The sequence below is a fragment of the Arabidopsis thaliana genome, chromosome 4 (assembly GCF_000001735.4).
Source record: "Arabidopsis thaliana chromosome 4, partial sequence".
Classification (NCBI taxonomy): Eukaryota; Viridiplantae; Streptophyta; class Magnoliopsida; order Brassicales; family Brassicaceae; genus Arabidopsis; species Arabidopsis thaliana.
Genome location: NC_003075.7, coordinates 18,322,655 through 18,337,559, shown reverse-complemented (window position 1 = coordinate 18,337,559; position 14,905 = coordinate 18,322,655). Strand labels below are relative to the sequence as shown.

The 14,905-nt window shown below is 35.5% G+C and overlaps 3 protein-coding genes, 1 long non-coding RNA gene and 1 other non-coding gene across 5 annotated transcripts; 4 read left to right on the top strand and 1 right to left on the bottom strand.

Moving 5' to 3' along the window:
* Positions 1 to 2,666: 2,666 nt before the first annotated feature.
* Positions 2,667 to 4,954, top strand: WRKY13 (WRKY DNA-binding protein 13). Its single transcript, NM_120101.3, has 3 exons — positions 2,667 to 3,156; positions 3,357 to 3,698; positions 4,437 to 4,954. Exons 1-3 carry the CDS (start codon positions 2,771 to 2,773, stop codon positions 4,621 to 4,623), a joined length of 915 nt encoding a protein of 304 aa, NP_195651.1. The 5' UTR covers positions 2,667 to 2,770; the 3' UTR covers positions 4,624 to 4,954.
* Positions 4,955 to 5,440: 486 nt separating this feature from the next.
* AT4G09865 lies at positions 5,441 to 5,785 on the top strand. The gene has a single exon (NR_142310.1). It is a non-coding gene; the product is annotated as an other RNA (long non-coding RNA).
* Positions 5,786 to 7,547: 1,762 nt separating this feature from the next.
* AT4G39404 lies at positions 7,548 to 7,826 on the top strand. Its single transcript, NR_144118.1, has one exon. It is a non-coding gene; the product is annotated as an other RNA (non-coding RNA).
* Positions 7,827 to 7,860: 34 nt separating this feature from the next.
* On the top strand, positions 7,861 to 8,466 carry PLS (polari). The gene has a single exon (NM_001036736.1). It carries the CDS (start codon positions 8,261 to 8,263, stop codon positions 8,369 to 8,371), a length of 111 nt encoding a protein of 36 aa, NP_001031813.1. The 5' UTR covers positions 7,861 to 8,260; the 3' UTR covers positions 8,372 to 8,466.
* Positions 8,467 to 8,728: 262 nt separating this feature from the next.
* On the bottom strand, positions 8,729 to 13,103 carry BRI1 (Leucine-rich receptor-like protein kinase family protein). Its single transcript, NM_120100.3, has one exon. It carries the CDS (start codon positions 12,732 to 12,734, stop codon positions 9,144 to 9,146), a length of 3,591 nt encoding a protein of 1,196 aa, NP_195650.1. The 5' UTR covers positions 12,735 to 13,103; the 3' UTR covers positions 8,729 to 9,143.
* Between the last annotated feature and the right edge of the window lie 1,802 nt (positions 13,104 to 14,905).

Below are 14,905 nucleotides of genomic sequence, written 5' to 3'. Positions count from 1 at the left end.
CTTCCCCACTTCTGAAGGCCCATTAAACAGATTCATATTATTACTTATAAAAAAAAAACTTTTTCCCCAATTTTTTTTAGTAAATTCCAATTTCCGTCGTTTTGGCCAAATGTAAATCATATGATACTAAACACACACGAACATCAACGGTTTAAAAAGAAACCTATGTCATTACGAGTTACGTGCATATTCGTTATACTATCATTCTCACGGACCGATGTGATGTCATAGTGACGCTGTCCTTACGCTCAAGGGAAAATGAATGTACAAACTATAAATAAACACATGCACATCAAATCTCTTACAAACTATAATACATATTCAACTGTAATATTAGTACCGTCCCTAATCATTTAATTTATATCGCTGTGGTATAAACAAAGATTTTGTTAAATATGATTATCAAACATGTTCGGTTAATTATTACGGATTCAAAACATAAGAAATCACATAATTATCATTCACATAATTTATATCGCTGTGGTATAAACAAAGATTTAATTACTGAATGTTAGTTAGTGTATAAGAAATCACATAATTATCATTCTTTTTTTTTGTATGGTTAATCAACAAACGTACGGCGCCAATTACGATACTTACTCATGATGTAACGACTAACTGATGTTACTATTATTGACGAGGTTCCTTTTTAGTTTTTACCGACTAGAAAATCAACACGAGTGAATGTAAAATAATTTTGTTGACCGTTTAACCATGCATATAAATTAAATTTTAGTTAACTGGTTTTTTGAAACAGAAACAAAAAAAGTCTTCTAAATGGATAATGAAAGTACTAATGCATTAGAGGGAGGAATTAATTAATATGTGCGTTGTTGTAATTAGAAACGTGTGATTAACCTTATATATATAAGTGTAATATAGTATATATAATAACTAACTTGATATCATAAAAATACTGATAGGAGGTTATCATGCGTGTATTTATATGTATGTACACAGATATATATATATATATATATATATATATATATACATAAAGTAAATAATAAGTGGGCTTGGAATTTGAGAAACGGTGGGGTTTCGGAACTTGATGAAACGATTACAAAATGCGATCTTGCAAAAGGTAACAGACTTTTCTCTCTTGTATGATTAATACTAGTGTATATTTTACGAATTTATTTATCTTTTCTTAGGTACAGTTTTTTAACGAAAAATGTCAAATAGGAGGCTAATTCATCAAATCATAATCATGATATCCTCATTTTTATTTTTTTTGTCAAAGATCATGATATCCTCATACAGGTACAGAGTAATAGATTTGCACCTAAGATTTTTCATCATTGCTCCTCCTAATCTATATATTCCTTTTTGGATTCCCAAAATAATAGCAATCGTATAAATTATTTGAGTACTACATCAAATATGAAATCCTAGCTACAAGAAAGTGATAGATGTGTGTATATTCCCATCACATCTCCAGCCATTTTTTTCCATGGAAAATGATTTCAGAATTTAACTTCTAGAGGATTTGGATTTATTTTGGAGAAATAATGATTACAAAATGGTGCAACTATCCTTCTCTATTCGTTTGAACGATTCAAATATGATCCTCCTGCCTAAATATATGGATTTTATGTTCAAAACACGAAATTCGCTAGAAATAGAAGTATTGTATTTTTCCCAAAAAAGAATTATAGTGTTTTGTAGAAATAAAATACAATACAAGAAGAAACTAAATTATTAATTTATTTTATTGAATAAATACATAAAAATAGGTGTATAGAACACATGAACGCCGTTTGAGGGACGTAACGGGACGCCGTGACAAAAGCTGGCTGCCGTTTAAGCGACACGACGTTAACTCCCACTACCTCTTCATCTTTCTCTCGAGTGCCCTGACGCGTTTTCTGCTTTTTGTTCTATCTTTCTTCGTTTTTCCTTTTTCTTATTAAATCAACAAAGAAAACAAATTTGTCTACACGATTTTAGTTAATAGTAATGTTGAGAAAACACATGTAATTCGACGAACAGATACACATTCACTTTTAATCATATATGGAGTAGCAAAAAAAAAAACTGTTTTTAATTTCAAATGTGGTTATTCTTTCTTTTAGACATCAAATTCGAACCAATAATCTTAGTTTGGAAAAGCATAAGTGGAAAAATGTTTATAAGTCTGTAGTTTTCCCACCAACTTAGTTTTTTTTTTTTTGATAAAGACCAAATTAAGGTTCAAATATTGTGAAAGTTGCAAGGCTGCATAGGACATATAATAATGAAAAATATTTGAGTTAATGAATAATTTTCATGCATAGATCAAATTAGTCATTGTTATAACATTTCAACTACCTAAAAATTTTACGTATTGTTGTATACTGCTACCAAAACACAAAACTGTAAGTCTTTTCGCTTGATCCTATAATCGTTCTAAATTTCCAAAAAAAAAAGAAAAAAAAAAAAAAAAAAAAATCTAAAACCTCATAGTTATTTTAACCAAAATACAGACTTTATTAATATCAACAAACATTTTTAAAAAGACCCCTCATCACTATTATATTTCAAAATCAGGCGAGTACAAAACAAATATGAGCATTTTAATCACATGTAAATCTTCGAACAAAACCAATCCAATTGGACCCACCTGCACCTTTTCATTATCCAACATTTATATATTAATCGAAACACTCACATGGATGGATTGGATTGTCTCAACTCTCAACCCAAAATCAAACAAAATATCCAGCAAAACAAAAACTTTCTCTCTCACTGTCTCACACACACAATCTCACCTTCGTCAAGCTTTTGCGAGATGGGTGCGATAAACCAAGGAATAAGCTTGTTTGATGAATCACAAACCGTCATAAACCCTATTAATACCAACCATCTAGGTTTCTTCTTCTCTTTCCCTAGTCACAGCACCTTATCTTCATCATCTTCGTCGTCTTCGTCTTCTCCTTCTTCTCTTGTGTCTCCATTTCTTGGTCATAACTCCCTAAACTCCTTCCTTCATAATAACCCGTCTTCATTCATAAGTCATCCTCAAGATTCCATCAATCTCATGACCAATCTCCCCGAAACCCTAATCTCGTCTTTGTCCTCATCAAAGCAAAGGGACGATCATGATGGTTTTCTTAATCTCGATCATCATCGTCTTACCGGTAGTATTTCATCCCAAAGACCCCTGTCAAATCCATGGTAAGTAGTTACTTACGAAAATACTAAAATTAATCATTATTTTCAAAATAAGTATTTAAATATATAAACCAAAAGCTCGTATATTTCCCTACTAGTTACTTTTGCTTTATTGTACAGAATTTTCAATTAGTTTGAGGATGCACACATGACTCGGCTACTTATATATAAGTAACTAATGTTTATATGTTAATGTGGTTTAGGGCATGGAGTTGTCAAGCGGGATACGGAAGCAGCCAGAAAAACAACCATGGAAGCGAGATTGATGTTGATGATAATGATGATGAGGTTGGCGATGGTGGTGGCATTAATGATGATGATAATGGTCGTCATCATCATCATGATACTCCCAGTCGTCATGATAAACATAACACAGCGTCATTAGGCGTAGTTTCTTCTCTGAAGATGAAGAAGCTTAAGACAAGAAGAAAAGTGAGGGAACCTCGGTTTTGCTTTAAGACACTTAGCGAGGTTGATGTCTTAGATGATGGATATAGATGGAGAAAGTATGGCCAGAAAGTTGTCAAAAACACCCAACATCCCAGGTAATTTAATTTAATTTTATGATTTGAAATTGGTTCCGAGTCTTTCAATTCTCAGCCGTTCTTTAATTAAGATGACTACATATCAGTTCTTCCACTTTTTTGCCTCTCATGATTCCTTGAAGGTTAATGATGACTTCTCATAAGAATTTTACGGTCTTGATCAATCATCAGTTTTTTTTTTTCCAAGTTTTTAACGTAAACTAATATGATGAAAATTTGTAGTGAATTATGAGCCATGTAATGATTAATCATTCATTTACGATTTTTCTAAGGGCAATGAAAATTATTAGTAGAATCTTTCTGGTACGTTTCTCTGTATATATGTAATTAAGTATCAGTTCTGTTATAACAAAAACTTTTGTCCCTCTGGGGATTAGTAGCTATAGAAAAATAGGAAAAGAATATAACCGTTAAGAAAGGAAAAAAGTAATTTCATGTAGAAATATTTGAGTGTTATGTGAGAATGTGAGACATAATGGGGTTGGGTTTCTGTAAGATTCTTTCTCACATGTTGACATTTGACATTTACAAATAATAATGATTTGTTTAGGTAACTTGTATACTCATTTTGTAAAGTTTTATCATGAGCTTTGTGATAAAGTTCCATTAGTTGCCTTAATATCTGTTTGATATTATATCACTCTATATTCAACTATAACTAGTCTAACCAAAAATAAGACTTGTTTCCCATAAAATTTGATATAAGATTAACTAATATATATAATATGTGAATGGCAGGAGCTATTACAGATGCACACAAGACAAGTGTAGAGTGAAGAAGAGAGTGGAGAGATTAGCAGATGACCCAAGAATGGTAATCACTACTTACGAAGGAAGACACCTTCACTCTCCTTCTAATCATCTCGACGACGACTCTCTCTCCACCTCTCACCTGCACCCTCCTCTCTCCAACTTCTTCTGGTGATTTCAATTTGTATTTCCATTGAATCAACCAATATCAAAAATCAATCAACCTTGCCTTGCCTCAAACTAATTATCGTATTATATATTAATCATCAACACCTAGCTCGATAAAAAAAAAGTTACACATATATAACATGTTCTCGTTAGGAAACAGGTATGATCGATGTTTTTATATTTGTAATGTGGACGATGTCACCGTGGTTTGTTTGTGTTTGTAAGATGATTAATGTACCATTTCCAAATTGAGGACTATATAATATATAGTTGAATTGATTTTATAGTTACTCTGTTGGTTGGTTTGTGTGACATTATTTGGTATATAAATGTAGTCCACATTCGAAAAATTTAAAGTTTTTATCATTAAAATTGTACTAACAAAAATTTGGCCGAAAATGCTTTCTATTTTTGACAAAAGGAAATTTAAACTCTCCAAAAAAACGCAGCAAAGACAAATACAAAATTTCGCTCAACGATACCTTCAACAGCTAAAGGAAATATATTTCATTGGGCCTTAGTTTGTAATTGGTGGGCTTTTAAATGTATCTTATTTTAAACGGAGTCAACAGAAAATTATATTGTAATGAGTTCCAAAAAACAGCTTATTGAGTCTATGTTTCAAATTGATGGGCCTTATAATGGGCTTCTTTAAATTTTACACTTGTTCAATAAAGACAGATTACCATAATGAGCCTATAGACGAGGAAAATTCTATTGGGTTTAATGATAGACCCAAGTCCACGAATATAGCGATCACGTGACAAACCAAGAAATTCGACAAATGGATAAGCGCGTTTAAGCACGTGAGCGTCTCGACTCTCTCGATTCCCAAAAGTGTAATGTAAAACCTTAAATAGTGTAATACGTTGATCAACTTAGATTACGAAACCTTATTACGAAAAGAAAACAAAACTATTAAAGAAATAGAAATCATAAGTTACGAGGACATGAAAAGTTGTGACCCGCTTGCTCCGCCGAGTCCGAGGGAGACTCCCACGTGATTCCCTCGTGGACCGCACGTTCGCTACCTTAATCCAAGGTCTTAAATAATCATTTTCATAATACTGTATACTATGTATCAATGTAATTTAGTTAATTTATCTCAAAAATTGACACGATAGCCAATTGTGTTGTTACTCAAAGTATTTGCCATCATCAAATTTCTTATTTTTTTTCTTCTATTATATACTGATTTACGACATTACATATATATTTATGGACAAACTGATTCCATTTGCTAATTAGCTATTATCAAAAGCAAATTTTCCAATTATTTTACAAGGCTCTGTTAAAGCAGTTCAAACCATTGGAAAAAGTTAAGATAACGTAATCCTGACGCCCAAACATTAATTATGGCTTTAAAGAAAAAAAAACTTGTTGAAAGGAGACTGGGAATTAAAAACGAGAAAGCTGGGAGAAGCTGCGAGGAGATGAATATAATATTTGAAACTTCATTATACATTACCAAAATCTGAGCCGTCGCTTTTTGTTTCTTTGTCTCTTCGTCGTGAAAAGAAGGAAGATTCCTAGGTGAGATGAATCCAACAATTTCTTTGATTAAATTAGTTTAACACTATATCTTTATTTTAGTTAAGGTATTTTTTTGTAAGTTGTAAAGAGAGCCAAACATATGGAGACTAAATAACATATATTGACAAAAAAAAATATATATGCAGAGAAAGTATTATTCATAGACATAATTCGATTTAAGACTATGATAATATATATACAATACATATTAGAATAAGCTCTAGCATGCAATTTGACAGTAACTCGGTAAGAACAACTTTGACCGCTTGTTATCATGTGAAATAATAATATCTTGTTGATAGTCGTTACGTACATTTTTACAAAACATTATAAATCACAGGTAAACAAAAAATATGCAGAAATATTGTTATCCTTTGAGTCAATAGAGAACGTATTTACATAGTTTTTTCCACGACGACACATTTAACTAATCAACGTCGTTTTCAGAAGTCTTAGCTGTATATGAATGGCAGAGAGCTCACACGCGTGGAAATGGGTTTGTCTACATGTTTACGTACAAAACAAATTCTTAATTATTTTCTTTGTTTGTAGCTTTGTGTAGTTCGTACATCGTCGAAACCTCAGTTTCTAAACAATTTATTTGACAAACAAGCTTTAGCCCGTGCGGGAAGTTTTGTACGTGAGAAAGAAGCCTCGAGAATGAATAAAACTACGATAAGATTGATTCAACTTCAGATTTCCAACCCCATAACTAGGTATATATACATATATAAATTGATTAATGATTATGTATTTACGTACACATCGCAATCCTCCACTTATATGCCTTACAGAAAAATATCTAAATGCATGGACCGTCTTGCACTTGACCCATATTTACATATTTAGAGCAATTTTATATGTACATAATCAGATACATGACGACGTTTAAACGTGAATTATTGGTTTGATTGAAAGAAAAAGATCCTAAAATGATAGAATGGTTTTGTAATTATGTATTTTTAGTACAAATTGCTTAATTCCTTTGAATCGTAACCCTTTATGTGTTCAAGTACGCCCTAATTTTATCAAAATTTATGATAGGAAACAAAATTCTACCACCGTGTTATGTTTTTACTAATTTTTTTTTGTAGTTCCTATTAATTTTGTCATTTGCAACTCAGAATTTTTGTATTATAGTATAAGTATAATTTTTATGGATAGTGGCTTTTTTTGCATTGTGCGTATTCCTGTATTTAATTTTATGTGACTTGATTTCTTGATATCAGACAAAGAGCAATGAAACCCACGTACGTACCCAATAATTCCGCGTAACGAATAGTATTATTGACAAGTTGTCAAAATAATATATAAAATTTCTTAAGGCATATGAAAAAAACAAAATGTATTAAGAATATTTATTAGGAAGATAATAAATTAATTAAGAGAAGTGTATGGATGAGAAGGAAACACACGTGGGAGAGAGATGAGAGAGGGAAAGAGAGGAAGAGGTCAATTCGGCGGAGACAGGAAAGGGACGGCGGCCCACGGCGGAAGGAGACGTTGTTAGGGGAAGTTTCCGACAAGAACAGCTTGCATGCACGGTGGCCCACGTGCTCCGTACCCACCACCGTCGCGCGTGTTCCGCTTGATAGCTACTCATCTCTTCTTTTCCTTCTTCCACAGTTTCAGCGCGTTTGTTTATACGCGCCTATGTCAGTGTCTTGTCTAGGATGAATAATAGTGTATTGGTATGTATGTGCACGTATCCGTATCGCATTTGTTTCAAGTTTTTTTTTCTATAATGTTTCTTCGAAATCCATGATCATATAGTATATAAGAAGCATGTATTTATAATGTTCCACTTAATATATTAGTATTGGAGACTAAAGCGAACATATAAAACCCAAATAAACCTTTCTTTAAGTTTTATTAAAAGTCTAAACACTTGATTTGTGTTTTAGTTTGGGTAGTAGTGAGAAAAGAAAAATAAATAATCAAAAAGATTAAAGAAGAAAGAATTTGAAAGCAAGGAACACGAAATCCGAAGAGCGAGGGGAGCGAAGACAGTCCACGTAGCTGCAGAGAGAAAGAGAAGAGCACGTGAGGCACACGTTCCTTGTGTAAGACTTGTTGTGGTGATGTTGGCGCAGTGTCTCACTGAAACATGAATGAAACCCAGACTTTGTTTTAATTTCAGGCGAAGGTCCATTTCTCCATGTTATATATCAATCTCTTATTTATTAGTAGCAAAATTGTTTAAACTTTTTAAAATCCATTGATCACCCTATCATTTTCAATATCTACATACAATCTTATGTCTCGATAAAGGTTTATCTTTATCTTATTATGCAATACATATCCCTCCCATTTCTATATTGCAAATTATGACATCAAAAAACCATTCTTTTGATTCTACTTGGGCCAATAACAAAATCAATAGTAATGGAAAAAATAACGTAGATGGATATAAATATAGTCCAACGGTTCAATTTCATCAGTAATAAGTATATAGCAAAAAAAAAAACGTTTAACTCAGCATAGTTCAAAAGGGACCACATTGGTCATGTAAATATAACATCCATAAAAACAAATTTAAGTCTCATCTATTCTCACTTTCCCATTCCCGTGCAGTGTGAATTCCCCAAATTAATTCCGACAATAATGAATTAATAGGTCACGTGCATTTACATGAACATGATCAGTCGAAATTTAATACACATTGGCTCTTTGTTTCTTCATGATTCATTATAAATTTAATTTGTTAGCAACGTAGAAATTTCCATAGAACTAAAAACGAAAACATTACAAATCCCTCCCCAAAAAACTGTATATTTACATATTCTTAACAAAGTTATTACTTAGTTCTATTCTCCACCACCCCCAATTCGACCGAGCCCGAAAAAAAAAACATCCGTCTTATGTATAAATAACATAGATACATACACTTAGCATATAGTAGAAAATACAAAAAAAATAGACCCAAGGAAAATCGGACTGACCCTTAGATGATTTTGATGTTCAAAGAATCTGCTTTGGCTCTGTTTCTAACTCTCATAATTTTCCTTCAGGAACTTCTTTTATACTCATATCAACCATCTCTATTGTACTGAACCCTCCATCCTCTATTGATCTGATCGTTGACTGTGAATCTATCCCTGACCCGGCTTGTATCTCCTTAAACATGGCCATGACTTGTACCATTGTCGGTCGTCTCCAAGCCCGATCATCCAAACACGCAACCGCAACTTTTAAATGTTGTAAAAGTTCGATCTCTAATGCTGGATCTTCCTTCATAAGCTCGGGGTCAAACACATCGCTAATCCGCAGTTTTGCGTGCTGTTTCACCCATCCAACAAGGTTGTTATCTCCAAAATCCGGTGAATCCGTTGGCCGTTTACCCGTGAGTAGCTCGAGTAAGACCACACCGTAACTATAAACGTCTCCTTTTGTTGAACACCTGAAACTTTGGTAATACTCTGGAGGAACGTAACCCGGTGTACCAGCTAATGTACTGACGCTTAAATGCGTATCCATCGCACTCATCAGCCTCGCCATGCCAAAATCTGAAACCCGAGCTTCCAAATTCTCATCAAGCAACACATTACTGGATTTCATGTCTCTGTGGATGATATGCGGACTGCAGTTGTGGTGAAGGAAAGCAAGCCCTCTAGCTGATCCTATCGCAATCTTCCGCCGTGTGGACCAGTTTAGTTTCACCCCAGCTTTCTTGGGGTCGTGCAAAACATCTTCTAAACTTCCATACTTCATAAACTCATACACAAGAAGCCGCTCGTCTCCAACTTTGCAATAACCAAGAAGAGGCACAAGATTTCGATGTTTGATCTTCCCAATGGTTTCCATCTCCGCCATGAACTCTCTATCACCTTGACCGCTAACATGAATCAGTTTCTTGATAGCCACCGCGCTTCCATCTTTCAAAATCGCTTTGTAAACATCTCCAAACCCACCAGAACCAATCAGACTATCATTATGGAAACCATTGGTAGCCTGAAGAAGATCCGCAAACGTGAGCTTCCGCAATGGCTTCTCGAAAGCAGCAAGATTGATACTCAAGGCTTCTTTCACACCAGTCAGCTTCCAATTGGTGTTGTTAGCAGTTCTATCGCCAGAGTTTCCATGTCCTTCCGCATACATCTCCAACTCCGCCTCTTTCTTTCTCCGTCTCTTCCTCATCTCTCTACCAACAAGGATCAGCCCAAATATACACACAAAAGAGAACAACAATCCCATCGCCACACTACCAGCAAGGGACGCTGGTCTCCTTCCATGAGATCTCTGATGATGAGCATAACCGTCTGCATTTGAAGGATCACACCGCGGAAGAGGATAACCACAGAGACCAGGATTGTTCAAGAACTTAGCCGGTGGAAAAGTCTCAAACTGACCCATCTCAGGAATCGGACCAGACAAATTATTATTCGACAAATCGATTTCCGTAAGCATAGTAAGAGCTGACATAGCCTGAGGAATCCTCCCATCGAGCTTATTGCTTGAAAGATCAAGAATGTTTAAACCTCTTAGATCACCTACCTCATCAGGAATCGAACCAGAGATATCGTTATGACCCAAATTGAGAATAAACAGATAAGGCATCGAACCAATCTCCTTCGGTATGTATCCAGACAACATGTTGTAAGACATGTCCAGAAACATCATCGAACCATTGTTATCAAACGTCGGCGAAGTGTGACCTCCATAGACTCTGCTAGTGATATTACAAGGGTTCCTCGTTGAAAGCCGGTTTAATTGTTCGGATCTGATTCCTTGAAACTCAAGTAAATTACCAGCTCCATGACACTCTTTCTTCATCCCATCGTTTTTGATATAAACGTACCTCTTACCGGCGATGAAATTGGCAGCGATTTTCCCGGATTGTTTAAACATCGCCGCCGGAATCGTTCCATTGAAGAGATTGGTGTTGAGATCAAGCCAGATTAAGCTTCTGCAGTCGCCGAGCTCAGCCGGAATGTTCCCGGAGAATGAATTGTTGCTTAGCTTGAGGATAGCGAGATTCTCTAACCGGCCAATCCATTTCGGAATCTCACCGGTTAACCGGTTATTCGACAGAGAAATCCAGTTAAGATTGGTACAGTTACTTAAACCGGAAGGGATTTCACCGGTTAAATCGTTGAAGTCGAGGATCAGAGTCTCTAAGGTCTTGACATACATGAGCTCCTGAGGGATCTCTCCTTCTAACATATTCAGCCATAGTTTCAGATCTCGAAGCTTCGATAGAGAGCCTAAGCTCGAAGGGATTGTCCCGGAGAGGTAATTGAAGCTCAAGTGAAGCGAAACCAGCTCAGAACAGTTGCTTAAAGTCGGTGGAATCTTCCCGGTGAAGCCATTGTTCTGAAGGTAAAGCTCCTGCAGAGTGTTTTTAGGGTTCTGGCAGAGATTTGGGAGAATCGGACCGGAGAAATTGTTGGAGCTGAGATCTAACGTTAGCAACGAAGCGGATAGATTCGTCAGAGATTCCGGTAATTCGCCGGAAAACTCGTTGAAAGACAGATCAAGTACTTTGAGTCCTCTCATCTTCAACAACGTATCCATCGGTAACTCGCCAGAGAAGTTGTTACTCGACAACGCGAGTGATTCGAGAAGAGAACATGAACCGAAGAATGGAGGAACCGCACCGTAGAAATGATTTCCAGAGAGATCGAGACCAGTGAGTGTATCACACGCGCCGGAGAGAAAGTCAGGGATCTCGCCGGTGAATTTGTTCTCGGCCAGAGAGAGGTATTGGAGACTTTTAAGCGGTAGCGGAGGGATTGGTCCGACGAATTGGTTACTAGAGATGTTCAACAACTTGAGCTCTGTGCAAGTAGAGATAGCACGGGAGAAATCGCCGGATAATTTGTTCCCGGAGATGTCAAGATGTTGCAGAGCAGAGCAATCTCCGAGGAAAGGAATCCCAGTGGAGAAATTGTTGGAGGAAACATCGAGAAACTCGAGATTCACGCAGCGAGAAACATCGACGTCTCCACTGATTTTGTTTCCGCTAATCGCTAAATGTTTCAACTCTCCACACCCATCGGAGAGAACCCAACCAACGACGTTAGCACCGGAGATTGAATTCGCAGAAAGATCCAGAACTTCCAAGCTGTTTAGCTTCAACCCACCTGAAACTTTCCCGGGAAAATCAAGTGTATTGGAAGAGACGTTAAGAAACTTCAGACCGGAGCAAGAACCAAGGCTTGTTAGAGTCGTTACAGGACCCGAAAGAGAGTTTCTAGATAGATCCAAGCTGGTTAAAGAAGCAGAGCACTTGAAGCCAGAAACGGAGCCATTGATGTGTGAGTTTGAGAGAAACAGAGACTCTAATCCGGTGAGAGACAGGAGAGACGAGGACACGGCACTGAATCCGACGTTGAGAGGCTTGGAGCTGAGATCAATCGAAGTAACTTTGTCGTCTCTGCAAGTAACGCCATCGAAAGTACACGGGTTTTTGTTGGAAGACCAGTCTGGGAGAAGATTCTTGTCAGGAAGAACGTCTTTGAAGCTTATAAGCTGATGGATTTCTCTGTATAAAGACTGAGATGGTGAAGCTTGAAATGAAAGAGAAAAGAAGGAGAAGAAGAAGAGAGTTGTTACAGAGAGAAAGAAGCTTGAAAAAGTCTTCATTTCTCAAGAGTTTGTGAGAGAGAAAAGTGTGGGAAGTAGAGAAGATGAAAGGGGGAATCTAGGGTTTTGGTTCCACCATTAGAGAGGAAGTGGAAGCTCTAGAGATAGAAAGAGAGAGATTGAGGAAAGCAGAAAGAGAGGAGAGAGAGAAGAGAGTCAAAAGACAGAAGAAGGAAGATGGAAGAAGGTATTTATCAAATGGTGAAGGGAAGAGTGGTCACAGCTGTGCACTCACATGCCATGTTACCTCTTCTTCTGATTATTATAAAAATTATATATATTAATTTCAATTTCGATAACAGATACAAACAAATAATACTACTTTTAATTATTGTATGTGGTTATAAAAAAAAAGTTAATTAATGCAAGAGGATACTAAAAATAAATAAAATAATGGCATCACAAAATCCTTAATCTCATAGTAGCTTTTGTTAAGTTTAAGTTAAAGAAATGAGGTATTTTGTCTGTACATGAGAGAGGTGTTTAATTAACGTGAGATTAGGGGATGGGATCAAGTCTTCTGCAAGCTACATATCCTACTTACCCTTTTTAAACTCTTCTTAAGACTTTATTGTAACATTTGTATACATTTTACCCCCAACCACCTATCTCTTGATTCTCTTCTCAATATTTTTAAAACACAAGTCTAATCTGATCTTCTGTTTAGTGCTGGGTTTTTTTTTATAATAAGCATATATATTCATTGATTTTTATTTTTATTAAAAAAAAAATCAAGATAATTCATGTTATATTTTTCTTCTTACTTGGTTGGATCTTGATCGGTGAATTATTGGTGTATGCACTCACTGTCACCCAATATGCAAAACTTTTGATTCTGATATAAAGATGCCAGCAACTAACTAATTCCACATTTATGGACTAATGGTTAAGTAGTGTTCAGTAAAAATGGAACATAGTATAAGCATCTAAATTTCTTTTATATTGATACTCATATACAACAAGATTTGGAGCATTCAATGTGATAGTTTGAAAGAGTTCAAATTTACTTTAATGTTAAGGTAATACATACATATTTTTACATGAATTTCACACCAACCACAAACATTTCACATTAACACTCTTCTCTTGTTCACTCTCACTTGTATCTGAAAGAAAAACTAAAAATAAAGTGGAGGAGAGATTGTCTCTATAGCTTTTTGCAAAAGAGAAACAAAAAAAAAAACGAACGTACGTGTGAGAGACGATTGGGACATGAGTGTCAATTAATGGCAGATTCCATCTCTTTTTAATAATCAGAGAAGTATTATTATTAGTTTTCGATAAACCTTTTCCCACTAATTAATCCCTCCTTTCACTTTTAAACTGCTTTCTTTTTCTCTGGCACTTACATAGACGGATAGACCAAACTTCTCTTAAAGCCTTATTCTATTATTTTTTCCTTCTGTCGCAGTTTTATAGAGATATTTCGTAATTATGTACAAACCCTACGTGCAGCTGTACCCGGTGTATACATAGTTACATAATTAACAAAAAATTCACTTTATACACATAGTTTTGGGTAACAGGAACTTGACTACTTGAGTAGTAAACTTTTCAATTAAATTCGAGATATGTTACTATCACTTTAACTTTTGTAGAGAAAATGTCGTCTGCAATGGTAACTGGTTTGAAGGTTCAACTTTCAGCGAATAATACTGCGATACCATTTTCAAATAAAGAAGGAAGATCATAGAGAATGACATTTGTGTAACTATCTATCGCAAGTGTAACACTTTTTTTGGAAGGTTTGTATAAGTACAATTGAACAGAAAAACAAACAACCTGATAGAATACTATATTGGTACAAGTAACTTTTTAAATACAAACTGAATGAAAAGTATGTTTAGTGATGTATTAATTTCGTATAATAGAACATTTTATTCTATAATGTCATCATAATCAAGCAAAACGCCAAAATAGTGTAATGATTCTAACTTCCAAAAAAGGGACGAAACTGTCCTCCCCACACTCTCATTTATAAGCGCTCGTGTGACAAATCACCCACGCTCTCTGCTCGCGCGTCAGACATACGTGAACACAAAACGGCGTTGTTTCTACATCGAGCCACCATTGCGACGTGGTCTACACGCGCTCATGGAGGTGAGTGCGATTGGTGGAGAGAGAGAGTGTGTCTATCTATCTAAAGTGTGACTAACACAGACGTTCGTAAA

Bases quoted from the DNA above. Each gene is read 5' to 3' on its own strand.
- WRKY13 (NM_120101.3), top strand. From the start codon at position 2,771: ATGGGTGCGATAAACCAAGGAATAAGCTTGTTTGATGAATCACAAACC. The intron at 3,157-3,356 runs GTAAGTAGTTAC...AATGTGGTTTAG, and splicing joins AGACCCCTGTCAAATCCATG to GGCATGGAGTTGTCAAGCGG. The intron at 3,699-4,436 runs GTAATTTAATTT...TGTGAATGGCAG, and splicing joins AAAAACACCCAACATCCCAG to GAGCTATTACAGATGCACAC.
- PLS (NM_001036736.1), top strand. From the start codon at position 8,261: ATGAAACCCAGACTTTGTTTTAATTTCAGGCGAAGGTCCATTTCTCCA.
- BRI1 (NM_120100.3), bottom strand. From the start codon at position 12,734: ATGAAGACTTTTTCAAGCTTCTTTCTCTCTGTAACAACTCTCTTCTTC.